At 37.7% G+C, this 18,258-nt stretch overlaps 1 protein-coding gene and 1 long non-coding RNA gene across 3 annotated transcripts; both read left to right on the forward strand.

Moving 5' to 3' along the window:
• Window positions 1–4,785: 4,785 nt before the first annotated feature.
• On the forward strand, window positions 4,786–8,062 carry tmigd1 (transmembrane and immunoglobulin domain containing 1). 2 transcript variants are annotated; one of them, XM_051876622.1, is made up of 6 exons: window positions 4,786–4,947; window positions 5,316–5,395; window positions 5,537–5,821; window positions 6,783–7,067; window positions 7,190–7,293; window positions 7,452–8,062. In XM_051876622.1, the coding sequence occupies exons 2-6, from the start codon at window positions 5,338–5,340 to the stop codon at window positions 7,467–7,469; spliced, it is 750 nt and encodes a 249-aa protein (XP_051732582.1). In that variant the 5' UTR covers window positions 4,786–4,947; window positions 5,316–5,337; the 3' UTR covers window positions 7,470–8,062. The 2 variants fall into 2 exon arrangements, with proteins under 2 accessions (XP_051732582.1, XP_051732583.1); XM_051876623.1 differs by having other exon boundaries at window positions 4,798–4,947; window positions 5,321–5,395.
• A 266-nt stretch (window positions 8,063–8,328) lies between these two features.
• LOC127503172 (uncharacterized) lies at window positions 8,329–17,709 on the forward strand. Its single transcript, XR_007927033.1, has 5 exons — window positions 8,329–8,488; window positions 9,121–9,416; window positions 9,509–9,816; window positions 12,105–12,200; window positions 16,617–17,709. It is a non-coding gene; the product is annotated as an uncharacterized LOC127503172 (long non-coding RNA).
• The last annotated feature ends 549 nt before the right edge of the window (window positions 17,710–18,258 follow it).

An 18,258-nucleotide genomic window follows, 5' to 3' on the forward strand; every position in this document is an offset into this window, starting at 1 on the left:
GGCGCAGGGCCTCCTCAACCAATTTGTGGGGCATGGATCCATAGGCGTTTGTGATGTCCAACCACAGCACCACCAGGTCCCCCTTATTCTCCCGGGCTTCCCTGATCAGCTGTGTGACCACGCCTGTGTGCTCCAGACACCCCGGCACCTTCGGGATCCCTCCTTTCTGAACAGAGGTGTCAATGTACGAGTTCCTCAGGAGGTAGTCGGTCAGCCGCCTAGCAACAATGCTGAAGAATATCTTTCCCTCAACACTGAGCAACGAGATGTTTCTGAACTGGTCGATGGTCTTTGACTCTTCCTCCTTTGGAATCCACACCCCTTCTGCAAACCGCCACTGCTGAGCAACCTTTCCCCTCCTCCATATGACCTTCAGGATCTTCCAGAGCCTGTGGAGTAGCTTCAGGCAGTTCTTATAAACCTTGTAAGGTACCCCACTAGGTCCTGGGGCTGAGCTTGCTCAGAACTAGGAAACTACAATCTCCTGACAGAGGTAGTAATACATATGGTGAAATGCTTCAATATATCACCTAAACCCTAGTTCTAGTCTAGGCCAGCTATAGCTGTGGGCCTATCTGACCACACAAAAGCATAGATCTGCCTGGGGCTAAAAACTCAGCCTCTTAAACTCTCAGTAGAGAGGAGGCAACTCTGAAAAACTCTAAAAACAAGAGCTCAGAGGAGCGAAGCTCAACCCAAGCCAAACAATGTCAGGCGGCCCCAAAGGCCAACGCTTAACATAGATCTATCTGAAGTAAAGAGTGCCAGTCTCGAATAGAAACTCTAGCTATGACCAGAGGAGAAAGCTACTCTACCATATGGTGGCTGTAAAGGTAGCCATATAACAAACACAAAGATAACCAACCTAATGGGAACTTCAGGGCCCTAAATTCCCCTTACTTTTTACACACCCAGGAAAAAATTATACAGGAAGACTAAGATCGACACATTATAATATAAAATAGACCAAGCTTACTCCCTGCGGCTCGAAGAACAAAGACTTACCATCATAGAAGGATGCAATCTATGGTTCTTTCAAGCCTGAAAGAGCCCCTTCACTATCAAGCCAGAAGGCGAGCCATCAGAAATATATTCATCATGGGCCCAGCCTTCAGCCTGAATGTAAGAAGCGCCTGGGACAAATTAACCATTACTCAGGAGGTGGAAGAAGAGAAGAGAGGGTAGATGTAACTACCCTCATGTAGAGGAAATCAATAACTAACGCTGCTGGCGTCTGCGATTGATCACCTCCCTCAAATCCTGCTTCTTCTTCCTGGAGTCCCGCCTTCTCTGGGACCTGCTCTGAGGAGGAGGAGGTGCCAGAAAGGCAACACTGGACTTCTGGCCTTGTCTCCGATCCTCGAATCGGGATGGACCAGGACCTCCTGTCTGTCTGGGCCCAGGATCAGATCTGAGCGGTATGCAGGTTTTAAACGCTGCAGAGCATGCCTTCGCCTCTCTGAACTTTCCCACCACCGCCTCGACGGAGGTACCAATAAGTTCAGAGGTCGAAACTGGCGCATCGAGAAGAAAGCCCTTTTCTTTCTCCCCGATGTCAGCCATGTTCAACCTTGGCCACCATTGCTACCATCGATCTTCCAAACGAGGCAGCATTCTGTTTAGTGGCCCGGAGAGCTAGATCTGTGGTGCGGCGCAGCTCTTCTACTGCCACAGGGGACAAACCCTGCCCCTGATCCAGATCCTTCAGCAGATCAGCCTGGTAAGCTTGTAACACTGCCATCGTGTGTAAAGCAGCACCAGCCTGACCCGCTGCTGCGTATGCCCTGCCATTCAAACTAGAAGTCATTTTAAGGGGCTTGGAAGGCAGGGCCAGAGCTTTCAGTGTCGGAGCCCGCCCTGTGACGAGATAGTTTGCAAACGTCTCATCAATAGGGGGCATCGAAACATACCCATGCTGGCTCAATCCCTCAACATCAGCGAAGCTAGCCTGCTGATGCCGGTGAATACAAGCCAAGTATGGGTTCTTCCATGCCTTCTCGATCTCAACATGTAGATCAGGAAGGAATGGAAGGCTCACGGGGGCTGTCGGGTTATGGCCAGAAAGGAACCGCTGGTCGAACCGTCCGCGTGCAGCCCCTTTCTTAACATGCTCCCAAGGCAGCTGCAGCCTGCCAGAAGCACGCTCCATAACCTCGAGCAGCTTCACATACACAGGGCAGGGAGGCTCTGAAGGCTCTGCTTCCTCTTCAACTGCCATCTCCTGCTCTTAACGCCAGAAGAGCACTCGCTGCTGGATCTGATGATGACAACGAGAGGACATCATCATCATCCAGCAGCTCACCCTCATCAGCCACTGGGGGTTGCGAGAGACTTACACCTCTCTCAAACTCCTCAATGAGCTCCATTATTTCAGCCGCTGCTCTGCCTCAGCACGGGCAGAATCAGAACCACCAGGCACAGATGCCGGCCCCTCTTCCCTCGAGAAGAGAGCCCCATTATTTCAGCCGCTGCTCTGCCTCAGCACGGGCGGAATCAGAACCACCAGGCACAGATGCCGGCCCCTCTTCCCTCGAGAAGAGGGCCAGACGAGAGCGGAGCGTCCTAATAGGCAGACGCTTACAGTTTACACAGACAGCGCCCTCGAGCACTGTAGTGCACGCTCTTCTCCCAGACAGAAAACGCACAGATTGTGTGTGTCATCGGGTGTCAAAAACCTGGGACATGGATCCACACACTTCCTGAAAGTTTGTTAGACATAGTAATATTCTTACCAGATTCGAAGAATCGCAATCAGACAAAACAGTCCCTGAAGACGAAAAGATACTGACTGCTTCTCTAGGCGCTCCTTTTATAATTCCGGGTCGTGTCTATGATGACATCATAGGCTGTCGCCGGCCAGTAGGATTGGTGGGATTTGATATTGCTTTCAGACACTGGTTCACGTGATGACGTTCCCCATATGCGTTTCAAACGCAGTGTAGAGTTCCCTTTCGAAAGAGAAGCAGGATTTAGGCAATGGACTACTGAAGACCGGAAAGACTTGGGAGAAAGAATTACGCAAGGATGGATCCTAGTTGGAAAGGCCTTAGAAAAAACAGCAACTACAATTATAGATGCAGGGCAAGGAGTGTTGACAACAGCAATGAGAGTGGTTAAATGGTGTTTTTTTTCTAGAAAGTGGTTAAGAGTGGTTAAATTTTCTTGAGAGTGGTTAAATTATTGATAATTGGTATGTACTAATTCAGCAGTTTATTGAATGATTCACTGTTTTTGAATAAATCGATTAAATCAATGACCCATTCATAAAAGTTGAATGAATGATAAATTGTAAGATGGATTTTGTTGATACTGATTTCATTTAATTGGCATAACAGCCCTATAGTGTATAGTGTCAAATAGTTTAATTAATTAAAAGATGATCAACAATATGTAATGTTACTTTTTATAAATAATTATAAGAGGGGTGCCCTTTTTCACTTGAGCACCTGTCCCCTAAAATGTCTGTGCATGGCCCTGATACACAATGTAAAAAATGAAATAAAAATAAATAAATAAATTGCTGCTTAAATATTTAATACAATCAGCTTGGCTGTACAAGTCATTTTAACTTAAATTAAACTAAACTGACTTAAAAAATGAGTTGAATCTTGTATAACTCTTTTTAAAAATGAAAATTGCCTAAATTATTTTGATGAGTTGCTGTCAAAACATGTTGTCATGACTTAGTGATCATATTTTTTAAAGTAGGGCCGCACTGAAAATCTGAAATTCTAAATCGAATTCAAAACTTAAGAATTATTTAGGAATCTGAACTATTTCTAGATAACTAATCAAATAAGCAAACTATTGACACTGATCATGTGACCATTTGTATACAAAGGGTCATATGTTCTTGATCAGTCTCAAATCACGATGAATAACTTGGTTTAACACAAGCTTGTAGACCTTGAGTGTTCCTGACATTTTTTTTTTTTTTCAATTAAAATTGTATTAATTAATTTGTATAATACATTACATATTTCATATATCCTGTATAATATATATATATATATATATATATATATATATATATATACAGGCCTAATCAAAAACACTGAAGACAAAAGGCTTGATTTTCATGGTTAAAATTCACATCTGAACCTGTGATATCTGTTAGTTTTAGTTACAATTTTACTGATCATTAACAAGTTTCAAGTTTCAAGTTTTTTATATTTATAAAGCACATTTAAAACAACCTTGGTTGACATCTCACTGTGGTCAAACTGAGCCCCCTGGTGGATAATAATCGAGACCACATCCTATATTATGTAAACAGCATAATACATCTTTTGTTTTAGAACCGGGGTGAAAACAAAGCTAAATGCATGTGTTCAATTTGCACTAGAAAACAGAACTGTTACATAATTTCATAATAACTATTAGTTCAATTTACTATTAGATCAAGATATGCCATTATATAGATAAACATAATAGTATAACAAGGTGACGTTATGCATATAACAATGTATTTGTATCAAATTTGTATAACTGTATCATTTTCCAGCTGCATAAGTGTATAATGTCATTGCCCTGCACCACAGTCACTGAACTCAGATATCATATATAAACACTAAAAGAATGCATGATTCATTTTGGGTTGGGACATGTATTTTTATATGTAATGTGTTTGGCATTGACATTTTATAGAACATCAAATTTCTCTTATCGCAAAAGTTTTTATGACTGTAAGACTATATCTTTATGAGATTTCTCTCTTTTCATCCTTGCTATTCCACCTGGAGAGATTGAGATGACACGTAAAAGCCATCCAGCCTATTTTTGCACAACACTAAAAGGTCTGTGACCGTGAGGGGAGGTGGTTTCAATTCCTGTTAAGTGCTGTAAAGGAACAGAATATAAACCACTGGTGTGAAGACACAGGCCTCTCCAGACCTCACGCAACCTTTGGATTTGGCATTTTCCAGAGAACCGTCACACATAGCTTTGGTGAGTAAGCAAACTCGAAAAGGGGCTCTGAATTTCTGAGAATCCAATTAAGATTTCATACATTCTGTTGATAAAATCAAGTGATTCAAGGTCTTTGGAACTGACTGGAATTGTTAAATAGTACACTTAAATTAAAATTTTGTCATAATGTCATTCCAAACATTTATAACTTTTTGTATCTATTGATATTCTGAAAAATGTCTTTTGTTTTTCTATACAATAAAAGTCAATGGGATCAAATGTTGTTTTGGATCCTACTAACATTGATAAGTTAATGCCATTTTCTAACAAAAATATGAATTCATTTGAAGAAAGTTTCCTAAAAACATTCCACAAATCATATCTTTTAACGTCTTTTTATCATTAAGGACAGCTGACACACTCACAAAGATGAAAGTATCGGTTAGTGTCGTTCTGCTCCTGCTTTGCTGTGTCAGTCGTATAAAAGGTAATCTATCACTGTACGAAGTCTGGTGCATTCAAACAGATCCAAATGCTAACTGTAACATATTGCACTTGAATAATTTGAATAAATTATGCCTGAACTAATTGCTTAATATTTAATTTTCTCTAAACATATTCTGACCAGCGGTCACCATTCAGTCATGTCCGGAGGCCACCGGGAGTTTGCTCCTGACAGAGGTTGAGAAAACCGTCACTCTAACTTGTACCACTGATGGAAGTATTGACCCATCCAACCAAGAACTGCAGTGGTTCCGCAATGGTGCCAGGGTGAATCTGGCAGAAGAAAACAGCATGTACCGGAGTAGTCTTTGTGTACAGCCTGTCACTAAACAGGACAACGGAGTCGTCTTTACCTGTCAGCTGAAGGGTGACGCAAGTGTGAACAGCTCAATCGAGTTTGACGTCCAGTGTAAGTTTAATGTTCAGAATACTTGAGCAAAGAGGAATCTTGAAGGCTGAACTGACAGGTTTGGAATCAGTTTCATTCCAGTTAAACTATTACAGAATTATCACCTTATTAAACTCATTAACCCCTGGTTTCACAGACAAGGCTTAAGCTAGTCTCAGACTAAAATGCATGTTTGAGCTGTTTTAACTGAAAGTAACTTATGTCAGTGCCATTGTTTTGTCTCAAGATGTACACCAGTAATGTTTTTATAAAAGCTACCTAAAAGCCCTAATTGAACTAAGGCCTAATCCTGGCTTAGGCTAAGTAACTCTTTTAATGTAGCCTACATCCAATTTTGACTCGGTTATTGTGTGTTAATTTGTAAACATTAAAACATCAGTTTCAATATTATAGCCACACGACGTAAACAACATGCGTGTTACATTACATGATTTTAGCGTTAAGAAAGTCACTAACCATTTCTGTGTAATGTTATATCTATTCCAATTTTTCTTCCAACCTGTAAAACCCTAAAACGACAAATCCTTAAAATGATGACAGTTTTATAGCTCAAAAAATAGGCTACCAGTTTTAACTGAAGAATTAATGTAAATGCTTTTATAACACTTCCACATATTTATAAAATTACCATTACCATTTTTTTATAAAATAACATGACCAAAAATCGACTCCATTTTACTTCCATTGTGCAAGTGGGGTTGGGCAAAATGAAATTAATAACATTATGCTGCAAATGCTGTCTATTGAGCTTAAGTTGTTTTGAATCTAGATTATTTCTTTAAATGAACTGGAATAGAATTGAGCCAAACTGATTAATATGCTGCTACAATTTGTAAGTGTCTATGGTTTTTTTTTATTTATTTATTTTTTTTTTTTTTATGCATGTTAGTAAAACAAAATAGTTAAGCTGATATTGTCAGGTATTGTTTCATTCTCAGATTTGATTGTCATTATATAACAGATCCTCCAGACCTTAATGACACTAAAGAAGTGTTTGTTGAGGAAACAAGTGATGTTGTTCTGTCCTGTGATGTACAAGCCAACCCTACTGTAACACTTGTTTGGAAAAAGGATGGTGTAGTTCTGGATCTGACCACAGGTAGTTACAAAACGACCAATAATGGCATTGCCGCTGAGTTGTCAATCCCAAAAGCTAATCGTGATGTACATCAAGGAACATACATCTGTGAGGTAACCTCACCCGTCTATGGAATTATAAACAGGACTTTTACAGTTATCGTTGAAGGTTTGTGATATTTTTTTATCCCTAATTTTTCTTTGACATTCTGCTTTACTTTTATAATTTATGTTCTTTCTTTTGTTGTTGTTGTTTTTTAATTTATGCTTCATTTTTTCCTTCTCCCTTAGATAAAGTGCTAAAGTTCCCTCTAGGACCCACGATTGCTGGATTGGTGGTGGTTTTATGCACAATTGTATTAGCACTCATCTCTAGGAGGGATAAAATAATTAAGGTATGTCAGCTTAATTTTGTTATCATCATGACTAATAAAATAAAGACAATAGCAATGCCTAATATAACAGTAGTCACAAATTACACAGATCTTTGAATCTAAAACCTTCTGAAACATCAGAGAAAAAAAAAAAAAGGCTTTGTCTTTTTGTGTCCTAGTGCTGCAAACGAAATTGAACATCTCCACATGGAATTTCATCTCAAGCAATCAAACCACAGCTATTTGAGACATTGAGCATTGAGGAGATCAGACTGGAATTCAAGTAGTCATTACTGTACTGGCAAATGGGACACCAGGATCGGACTAAATTAAAAATATCTTCTTTGTTTCCTGCCTAGCCTGTTTGTTTCTTTTGTATTATTAAATTATAAAGTGAAAAGATGTCTGTCAAACAACTCTTTATACTTGTGATTTTTTTTACTATCCCCATATTCTAATGTTGTTGAGCAAGTGCACTAAAAAGCATTAGGTCTCTGAGCCAGCAAAGTCACTACCACTCCTAGAACATTGATGGTTGTGTTTGCAGGAGATACAGTAAAATAAAGTCATTAAAGTGAATTGCAAGATATTTTACATTCTCAAGGACACAATATTTCTTGTGTAAATTGGCCCTGTTAAATGTTCCTAAAGTCATTAACCTTTAACCAAGCCAGAACATATACGATTATTGTAAGTATATTACCCTAATAAGATTTGGATACTTTCATTGTTTTTCTTTGTATGTTGTCATATTATATTCTGAGACAAATAAAAATGTAATTATATTTCAGATTTGTTGGACAATTTAGTTTGATTTTTTTTAGTTGACTAGATAAGCACGCACTTTAGAACGTTAAACAATAACTTAATGATCACAGCTGCATTTTAGACATTTCATAAGCTTCCTATAAACCGTTCGAGGTGGTTTATTCATTGATAAGCTTTGGTATTTATGGATTTAACAGTTTAAAAGTGGACTCCGTGAATATAGACAGTTTATCATAACAATACAAGAGTTCCAAAACAAAGAACTGCGGGTTACGTCACATTACGATTGCGACGTAACGGCATGTTCGGCAAATCAGTGTGGAGGAACTGGACCTAGTGGGCGGAGTCTGACTTCCACAGGGAGCGGTCCGCCAAATTCAAATAGCCACTTGAAACAAAGCAAAGGATAGATAGACTTCACCAAGCTCTGCGATTTGGGAAAATAAGGGTAAGTTTCCACTTTAAAGTCATAGTGAATGCAGTTTCACGTTATAGACCTATTTGTGGTTTAAGCATTTGTCTTTGCACGATTTTGCGTTGGATCGCTAACTTTTCAAATGATCTATGTTTTGCTCTTCTGCTCTATTCTTCTCTGCGTTACTAACATCTTGGAGAGTAATCGTTAGTTTCATTTTATTATCACCACGATTTACTATTGTATCATTACTAAGCTTGTTATTGGTTTATTTATCATTTCAAACAGAAAGGAAGCACTTCACATTGAACGCAACAGGTTTCCCACAGTCGTGGAAAACCTGGAAAAGTAATAGAGAATAAAATTGGTAAAAGTCACAGAAATGTATTAAGTGAATATTATTTGTTCTACACTGTGAAATTATAATAGTGCAAATTTTAACAGCAAAGAAAAAATGTTTTGTATAGAGTGAAAAACTATTTAACAGATTAGCTATTATGCAATGATACTGTTACTGTAAATGCTGAAAAATTAAAGAATTAGTTTATTGTTTACATATAAAGTCAATGTTCTATTTAACAAGACAACACGCACTTTTACCATAAAGTATTTTTAAAGTCATGTTTTTGCAAACAGTTTTTTTTTTTTTTTCCCATCTCCCTAAGATCTCATGATGACGTCCACTATTGTGAGCGGGGTCTGGAGGTCACATTCTGTCCTCGATGAGTCAGAGCCTGACAGCTCACCCGAAGCAGCACAGCAGTTTAAGAAGATGCGATCCTCCAGCTCGCTAAACTCACTGAGAATGTCTCTGCGCAAGCGGCTCCCCTTGAAACCAGTGCAGTCTAACGTCAACATCTCTGAGAACCCCACCTGGGAGTCACTACAGATGAACCAAAAAGCCAGTGTTGTCCGCAAAATGACCCGGAGTGCAAAAAACTCCATTGGAAACGTCTGTCAGGTGTGCTTCATGCAGATTAATTCAATCATTTGTTAGTTATTCATGTAAAACAAATGTTTATTTACCAACCCCCCCCCTAATTTTCTAATCAGAAACTTCAAAGGAGCAGACAGCCACGTCAGGAGTGTCTGGTCATGACACCACGTAGAACGTCAGATGGAGAGGAATGTGATTGCATTGGAACATCACAAACCCCAAAACGATCTGCTGTCCGCACTACCATCACCCCCAGGCAAACTCCAAGGTCAACCAGCAAGCGGACTCCTCGAGGGGCCTGTACCCTAGATGCCAGTGACTCTGCTGTTAGGACAGTGAAGACCAGGGGCACCAGGAGGCAGCTGGTGCGAATGGCTGCACTCAGAAGCCCTTTTGCATCACCCAACACAATGAACAGCAGGAGGTGAGACTTGCACAGCTGCACTCAGACATTGCATTTTGCTAATTTTAAATTGTCTAGTTTCCCCATGAAATCATTTGATGACAGCTTTTTTCTTCCTTGTGGTGACATTTCCTAGTGAAACAGGAAGTTGCGTGAGACATATTGAAAGGATCAACCTTTTTTTGGAAATTTTGGCAATTATGTCACTGATGTGAACTGTGATTTGGTACTTGCAGGTGGTATATTAGGGTGAAGGACATTCTCATTCTAGATAGCATTTGATTGGGCAGGAATCTGTGTAGTGCAGGATGAGTCATCAGTATTTTTGTTCTTTTTTTTCTAGAAGAGAATGACTGTTCAGAATGTCACACCACCATACTACTCCTGCTTTTACTGCAGTATTGTATGTATACTGTGCAGAGTATTAAAATTTGCTGCATGTATGGAATACCCAAACTACATTTGCCAAAATATGTTGTATAACATTAACAGCAGAGCTCACTGTGTAGAATACTGGATCCCACAATTCTCTTTTCTTTAATAATTATTATAATTAGATTAGACAGCCAAATATGTAATCTAATTATACACAGAATTGACATTTTATACAAAATTGAACAGAAATGCAAAATAACAGTAACTATTTCAAAGATGTTGGACGCTGGATTCAGTGTTATTTTGTTATCATTGATATACTTATAGTTCTTGTTATTCCTTGGAAATAGTTTTTTTTTTTTACTTTAATATTAGTTAAAGGATTAGTTCACTTTCAAATGAAAATTACCCCAAACTTTACTCACCCTAAAACTATCCTAGGTGTATATGACTTTCTTCTTTATGATGAACACAATCGGAGAAATATTAATAAATTTCATGACGCATCCGAGCTTTATAATGGCGGGGGTCACGAGTATGAGCTGAAGAAAGTGTCTCCATCCACATCCATCAATCATAAAGGCCTTCTGAAGAACACAACGCATTTGTGTAAAAAAAAACAAAAATCCATATAAAGTTATAAAGTAAAATATCTAGCTTCAGCCAGACTGCCTTCCGTATTCAAGTTACGAGGAAAGTGTAAACTGGTGTCGCGTCAGTTACACATTTTCCGTAAGTTGAATAGGGAAGGCGTAGGACATAGCGTAAGCTTTTTGAACTGCGAGAGTTTTACACCTTCTTTATAAGTAGAATAAAGAAGGCGGTCTGGCAGAAGCTAGATATTTTACTTCGTAACTTGTTAAATATGGATATTTTTTTTACACAAACGCATCGCTTCGCTTCAGAAGGCCTTTATTAACCCCCCGGAGCTGTGTGGAATATGTTTATGATGGATGGATGTGGATGGAGACACTTTCTTCAGCTCATACTCATTTGGTAATGCTTACTGCCATTATAAAGCTCGGATGTGTCAGGATATTTATTAATATTTCTTGTTCATCAGAAAAAAGAAAGTCATATACACCTAGGATGGCTTAAGGGGGAGTAAAGCTTGGGGTAATTTTAATTTGAAAGTGAACTAATCCTTTAAAGTTTTAGCAATTTTGTTGTGTGTTTTTGTCATTTTTATTCATTCTTTATATGTCTATATAGTTTTTACTGATTTTTATTCCAGTTTTAGTTATTTTAGAATATCGTTAAACTAAGTGAAAATGAGAAATGTTTCCACGGGAACTAGCTGCTTTTTATTTATTTATTTATTTTTATTTCAGTTTAAGTTTATTTTATTTCAAGTAACACAATTTTTTATGGTTTTAGTTCCAATTAGCTAACTAAAATAACCCTGAACTGGATATTTGCCATCATATTTGCCATCATCTGACACTCACTAAAAGTTTATTAAATTATTAGAGTTTTTAAAGATTAATTAAATGTAATCTTTGGCAAATTTCAAAATGAATATCTATTTTCATACTGTACATAATAATGTTTTGATGCCTGAATTCACTTATAGCATACTAAAAAAATTACTGATTTTAGTTCATTTAGTACTTCAACATAATAGTATTGAATTTTATCAGTTATTGTCCATAACATGAAAATAATTATCGGCCAGAATTTTAATATTGGTGCCTGTTTCTTCCTATACTGTGCAGTATTCAATAAGTAGTATGCTTATATTCTATTTCAAACATAGCCCATGCCTGTAGATTTTAAATTACCATGTCTGCTGACAGCTAATTTTGTCAACGCTTAGAAATACATTAGCATATAGATGACCTTAACACCACAAACATTAGGGATGACAAGAACAGTTTTGCAGATATGAACAGAACACATGACATCACATAATGGTCTTCTCCATCCCGTGACAGGCAGTTTGATGAGGATCTGGATTGTGTGTCCAAAGGCCTCCGGAGGCTAAAGCGTCTCTCTCAAGCCTTTGATGATGCGATTGGGAAAGATGATCGGTGAGTACAACAAATCCCAGTTCAATTCTCATTCTGTAAAAAAAGAGCAATGACTCCACTTTTGCTTTAATCTTCACCTTTTATCCGTTTTATTTCTGTCAGTTCTTGGGATAGGGTGAAAGGGTGCACTCACTCATGCATAATGTGGTCCCAGTTCCCACTCATGACATCTGGCTGTTTCCTGTTTGTAGTTTGGGAGGGTGGACCCCTTTTTTCCAACGGTTGACTAGACAGCAGCTGCTTTGTAACAAAACCTCCTTAAAAAGCCTTTATGTTGTGCTGCTTAAAAGTAGACAAGTCTTTACTGCAGTTAGAGGGGTTTGCTTTTGGGAATTGATGTCTGTTGCTGGAACAACTGTGTGATTTAATTGTTTTAATCTAAGGATTATTTTTCTAAGACATTTGGGTTGTTACAGTTGGACTTTTTGATGTTTTTTTTTTTTTTTTTTTCTCTGGGATGTGAGACAGACTGTTTTTATCATGCCTTGTTAGTGTTAATATCTTCCAGCCCTTCCTCCTTATCTGAGGGTCCCTGTTCCCACCCCTTTTTGAATTCCACGCATAACTTTCCTCCCGCCAAGATTTTCAAATGGCTCAAAAGTCTCATTCCTTGGTGGGCAGTCACTCTTAATCAATCCAGCTAAAGGGGTGATGATGGGATTTTTGGGCTGATTTAAATCTGCTATATTGCAGTCAACAAATTCAAGGCTTTCAGGCATGTTCACTTGTAATATTTTTCTGAATTAAGTCCATTTATAATTTCTCTCCTATTCTGCAAGCGACAGGTTCAGGGAGTGTCTTATGGATTAAAGCTAAGGTAAATGTTTTTTAAGTATCTTTCTGAAGTTTTGCTTGAAGCCATAATTGTGCAAAAATATGATATTTATTCCATTATGTATGTTTGTCCAGTCTTGGAAGTTAACTTTAGCTCTGATAGATGCAGTCAGTGCTACAGTAAAGCTTTTTTGTATTGCATTAGTTATTAACCTGCACCAAATAAGGACCTTTACTTTCTAATATAAAGCACTAAAAAGCATCTTAAAACACAATTTACAATGGCTGCTGCTTGTTTGCCCATTTCCTTCCTTTTTTATTTTATTTTTTTAACAATTATTTTACTACTATATTGTGATTAATTATGCCACTTGTACATTTTTGTAAATTTTAGCTTGTTTTATTTAAAAATAATTAGTGCTGTCAAATCGATTAATTGCAATTAATTGCATCTAACATAAAAGTTTATAAATATATATATATCATTAATTACTCACCCTCATGTCATTCCAAACCTGTAAGACTTTCGTTCATCTTCAGAACACAAATGAAGATCTTTTTGATGACAGAATGCTGTCAGATTTCCTTTTGTCTTTGCAACTGAAAATTTGAAGCTTCAAAAAGTTCATAAAAAGATTGGGAAACAAATTCATATGAAATGAGCGGTTTAGTCCACATTTTCTGATGAGAATCGATCGTTTCTTATGATGAACTGAATTTAATTAATTTAGGCTTTTACTCACATGTAAACATTGATCAGCGAACATAAACAGAAACTCAACCGAACCTGAATAACTAACGCACAAGAACAAACCTCTTCTGGAAGCTCAAACGTGCTGCGTAACACACGAGAATGAGCCTCATGCAGCACGTTTGAGCTTCCGGAAGAGGTTTGTTCTTGTGTGTAATTCAGGTTAGGTCTCAAAGGCAGTCTATGGAAATGGAAAAAAAATAAAAACAATCATAGTATCTCAATTATACTAAAATAACACACGCAAGCTATCAAAATAAGAATACTTTGAAAAGCTACATGTTCGACTGTAAACATGCTAGCAAAAGAGTCTTTTGTAACCAGTTAGCACAAAGGTCATAGGCTTAAGCCTAAAGTATACTGCAGTTTTTACGTGTACACTAGAGGATAAATAACTGTTTAAACTTAATTTTAAAGTTACACTATGTAACTTTTGACCCTCTAGCAGTTTAAAAAACAAAACTGCATGCATTTTGCAAAACACTATTATTTTGGTTGTGCTTTGGCTCTGCGTGACTGTGGATTAATGTGCTTATCCTACTGCTCATAAAACATTCACTAGGCTCAAGAGATATAACCAGTTTAGATGGAAAGGATTTCAAGCTGACTAGCTGCAGACATTACTGTAGCTATACCCATTAATAGACATGGTACTTCCTTGAAAATAAATTCCAGCAAAGCGCTACAACAAACATAATGAAATGAGCCTTCACAATAGATAATGCTTTACAATGAACTCTGTGAAGCCTGGGATACACTGCACGATTTTAGCAATCCTATAAGATTATTACTTTATCACACTGTGCGACATGGATCTACTAAACTTGGGTACGACATGCATGTAGACTGTACGATGATGACACCTGTTGACTCGTACGCTACGATGCAAGTTTCTATAGAAGAATAATACATCATCAGCATGCGCTTATTGTAAACCAAACACCATGTTGAATCACACTTTGGCAGTTGTAGATTTTATGTATGCTGAAAATAAAAAGGAAGTGGCGAAAGAAGGGAAAAGAGCTTGAGGTAAGCAGTTTTAAGTTTTAGCGCCGTCGCGTTGATTTCCTGTCACATTTTTATTGGCTGGTCAGTAGACGTAGGTCGTAGCAGCAAACACACTGTGCGTTGATCATGCTGAATTTCTGACACTGTCAGAAAATGATCGTAGGCTATCTTTGGTCGCAAGACCAGGAAAACGGCCGTCTTTGAGCCTCTCTCACTGTACGACATAGGACCACCGATTAAGAGCCATGATCACAGAAATCGGCACGATTGTTTCACGATGGCAATCTTTCGTCTGGAACAGCCAAAAATCGTGCAGTGTATCCCGGGCTTTAGAGAGCTACATATGGCAATTTATCTGTTCAATAAAATACCTTACTCACCTGTTGAGTAATAAAAACGCCATCTCCGCGTCGCTTTCACAGCATTTCAAATCACTCAGTTCTCGCCATCTCCAAAAAGTTAATCCAATGTTGATTCTCGTTTTAGCCCCACCCTCCGCCAAGACACGCGTCTTGAAGAAAACAGATGCCGTTTCGAGGGGGAGGGGAGGTTAACATTTTCGATTAAAGATTACAAGGGCATATAAATTTTAAGAAAATAATGTGCACGGATAAATCACTGCAACATTCTATAAAAAAAATAATTGCCTAATTTGATAAGTGAAAGATGTCTGTTTGCTAACTGAAAACATAAAGACAGGAAATGTTTTAATTTGATCATCTTTAGTATTGGAAATATAATGTGATGTGTATTTTAAAGTGCCCCTATTATGCTATTTTAAAGGTTCCCAGTTTTGTTTTGGAGGTCTCCTATAACAGGTTTACATGCATCAAAGTTCAAAAAACGCTTTAATTTTCTCATAATATACACTGCACATACGTACGCATACGTTAGCCAAGCAATAACGTCAATGACTGATGTAACATTAAAGTTTTATAAAACAAATCTTGCTCCATCCTTTATCATTACTCAGGGTAGTAAGAATGACAGACAATCTGCATTAATGGACACAATTTTAGGTAATAGTGGGCCACAGCTGATTAGCAGAAGTAAGACAGTAATAATGTGAGTTAGCCAGTTAGCCGGAGACATACACAATGTAAAACACAAAACTACGTATTTCAAACACCCGGTAGAAAATATATACATCAGTAATTAATCATACTTACAGGTTGTGATTCTGAGGAGCAAGTTGGTTCAAATAAAGTGGGTACTGCCCCATCTTTAATGGCATTTTGTAAATCTCATTTAGACCTCACAAAGATTTGAGAAGCAATCGTCAAAAGGTTAAACTGCTGTTGTATCGCTGTGGTAATTTTAACCACTGATTCTTCACATCGTCATCCTTTGGAAGTGTTTACAAAGAGAATTTGCTGCAGAGCAGAAAACAACGTCTCCTCGAGATGTATACACAACACGAACCAGCTACAGTGTTTGTGGGTCGGTCAGAGTAGACGTTGTCAGCGGGCAGCTAATGAAGAACATCGGCAGGCATTAGGCAAATGTGTTACTTAGTGATGTGTAGCCGTCACGGAAGTGGGATTCGAATTCCTAACGACTCGTTTAGGCTGTTCAGAGTCAATTCTTTCTTTTGAGTGACAATTACTTTATCGTGCGCTTTCGGCTTCACGACTTTGCAGATTGTTTACATTCACAGACAGCTACATTCCACATTGCATGAAAGGTAAAATGCGAAAAAGCATAATTGGGACACTTTAAAATACATTTTATTTAACATATTTTCAATAAAGTACACATGAAAAGTATAATTAAAATAGAATTATTTTGGAGAGGATGAGGGATAGAATCTCCAAACGCACCTTACTTCATCTCATAATTTACTCTATACAAAACTATAACCATTGATAATGATGTGCCTGCAGGGTCCAGGCCTTGGAGCACTACAAAGCGGTCATGAGCAAGGGCTACAGCTCCACCAAGATCAACATTTCCAGAGGACTGAACAGGGCTTCCATCCAAAAACAGACGCAGCGCATACAGCAGACTGTAAGCAGCTGGACTGATGTGGCCATGTCAAACATCCGCAACGCCACTTAAAAGAGGCAACTGTTTTCCTTATGCTATCAAACATGTATGTTGTCTTGTGTTTCTCAGTATATGCCAAAAGAGGCCTTGTCTAGTATTTAGAAGGGACACTTTTCTTATCTGTCTGTAGCTTTTAAGTGTTTAAAGGGCAACTGAATATACTGTATCACTATATGGGAACATTTGCATTTATAGTTGCTGATTTTCAGATTTATGTGCATGATTGTAATTCATGCACATTCATGGCTCAGCATGCATGACATACTGAAGCATTTAGTAATGTTAAACTATTTCTGCTGTGAAAAGCCACCAAAAGATGTGAATACTAAATGTAAGCATATTAAAATGTGTGGAGAGGTCAAGGAATTAGGAAAAAATGCTAAATGTTATTCACCAAAGACAAACCATATTCAGGTTTTTTGTGAAAATATCTAATACCACTACCGAACGCTAAACTGACATGGTCATATACTGTCTTGACTGTGGGAGATGTTACTAACATTACTATGTTTACTAACTGTTTTAACCTATTTAGTTGAAGTTTATTAACAGTATTTTACTACTTTGGTACTTAACTGAGTGTAATGCAAAGCATTAGTATTTGTGTATAGGGAGGATAAAATGCAAAGTATTCAATAATTTCACTATTTCATCAAGCAAATATCTTGCTATTGTTGATATTATGAAAGACACCATAATCAAAAATTGTACTCACAATATAGTGATCAATATGTAAACATTACCAAAGGAGAATAAGAGAATTCAAGTGTGATAATAAATTGTTTGAGTTTCAAAGTTGAGTTGTTTGAGTTTCAAAGTTGAAATGTTTACAGTTGTATCACTGCATTATGATTTGTTTAAAAAAAAAGGACATAAACAGCAGAATTGTTTGCTTTTTTTATATTTAATAAAAAATGTTTCCATAATTAATACATTTAAATGGTTTTTCTTTTTGCCATAATTTTGTAAGTATCAGTGGGATTTTTCTTCACATCTCTTAGCATGTAAAGGACTAAAAGCTGCAAAGTAGCTCAAAGTTCAGAGCAGTTCAGTCCTATTACTTGGATTTCCTTTATCTTGTGCTTTTTTGATTGACTAAAATGCACTGCAAAAATAACAGCGATCTAATGTGCTTTTAAAAATGCAGTCTGTCTCAGCACTGACCCATCAATTTAAAAATGCTGCTTTATGAGTCTATTTTAAGGATGGTAAATGTTTGAAGCTCCAGAGGGAGCAGCTGTAAAACCACCTGAAGGTTTTCAGCTCATTATAACAATTTTATCGTAAGCATTTTCAGTGATGGTATGCAAAGAATGAGTTTTGTCATCTCACTGTGTTGAGGGGAAGTTCAAGTTGCTTTCTAGAACAGCATTTTCAACATGGAATATGTTGAGTATATATATATACAGGAGACTGGAGGGAGACAAGGAACTGGAGACTGGAAACAGGGACGAGGTGGTAAGTAAGCTTCAGGTAAAT

The sequence above is a fragment of the Ctenopharyngodon idella genome, chromosome 21 (genome assembly GCF_019924925.1).
Source record: "Ctenopharyngodon idella isolate HZGC_01 chromosome 21, HZGC01, whole genome shotgun sequence".
NCBI classification, from domain to species: domain Eukaryota; kingdom Metazoa; phylum Chordata; class Actinopteri; order Cypriniformes; family Xenocyprididae; genus Ctenopharyngodon; species Ctenopharyngodon idella.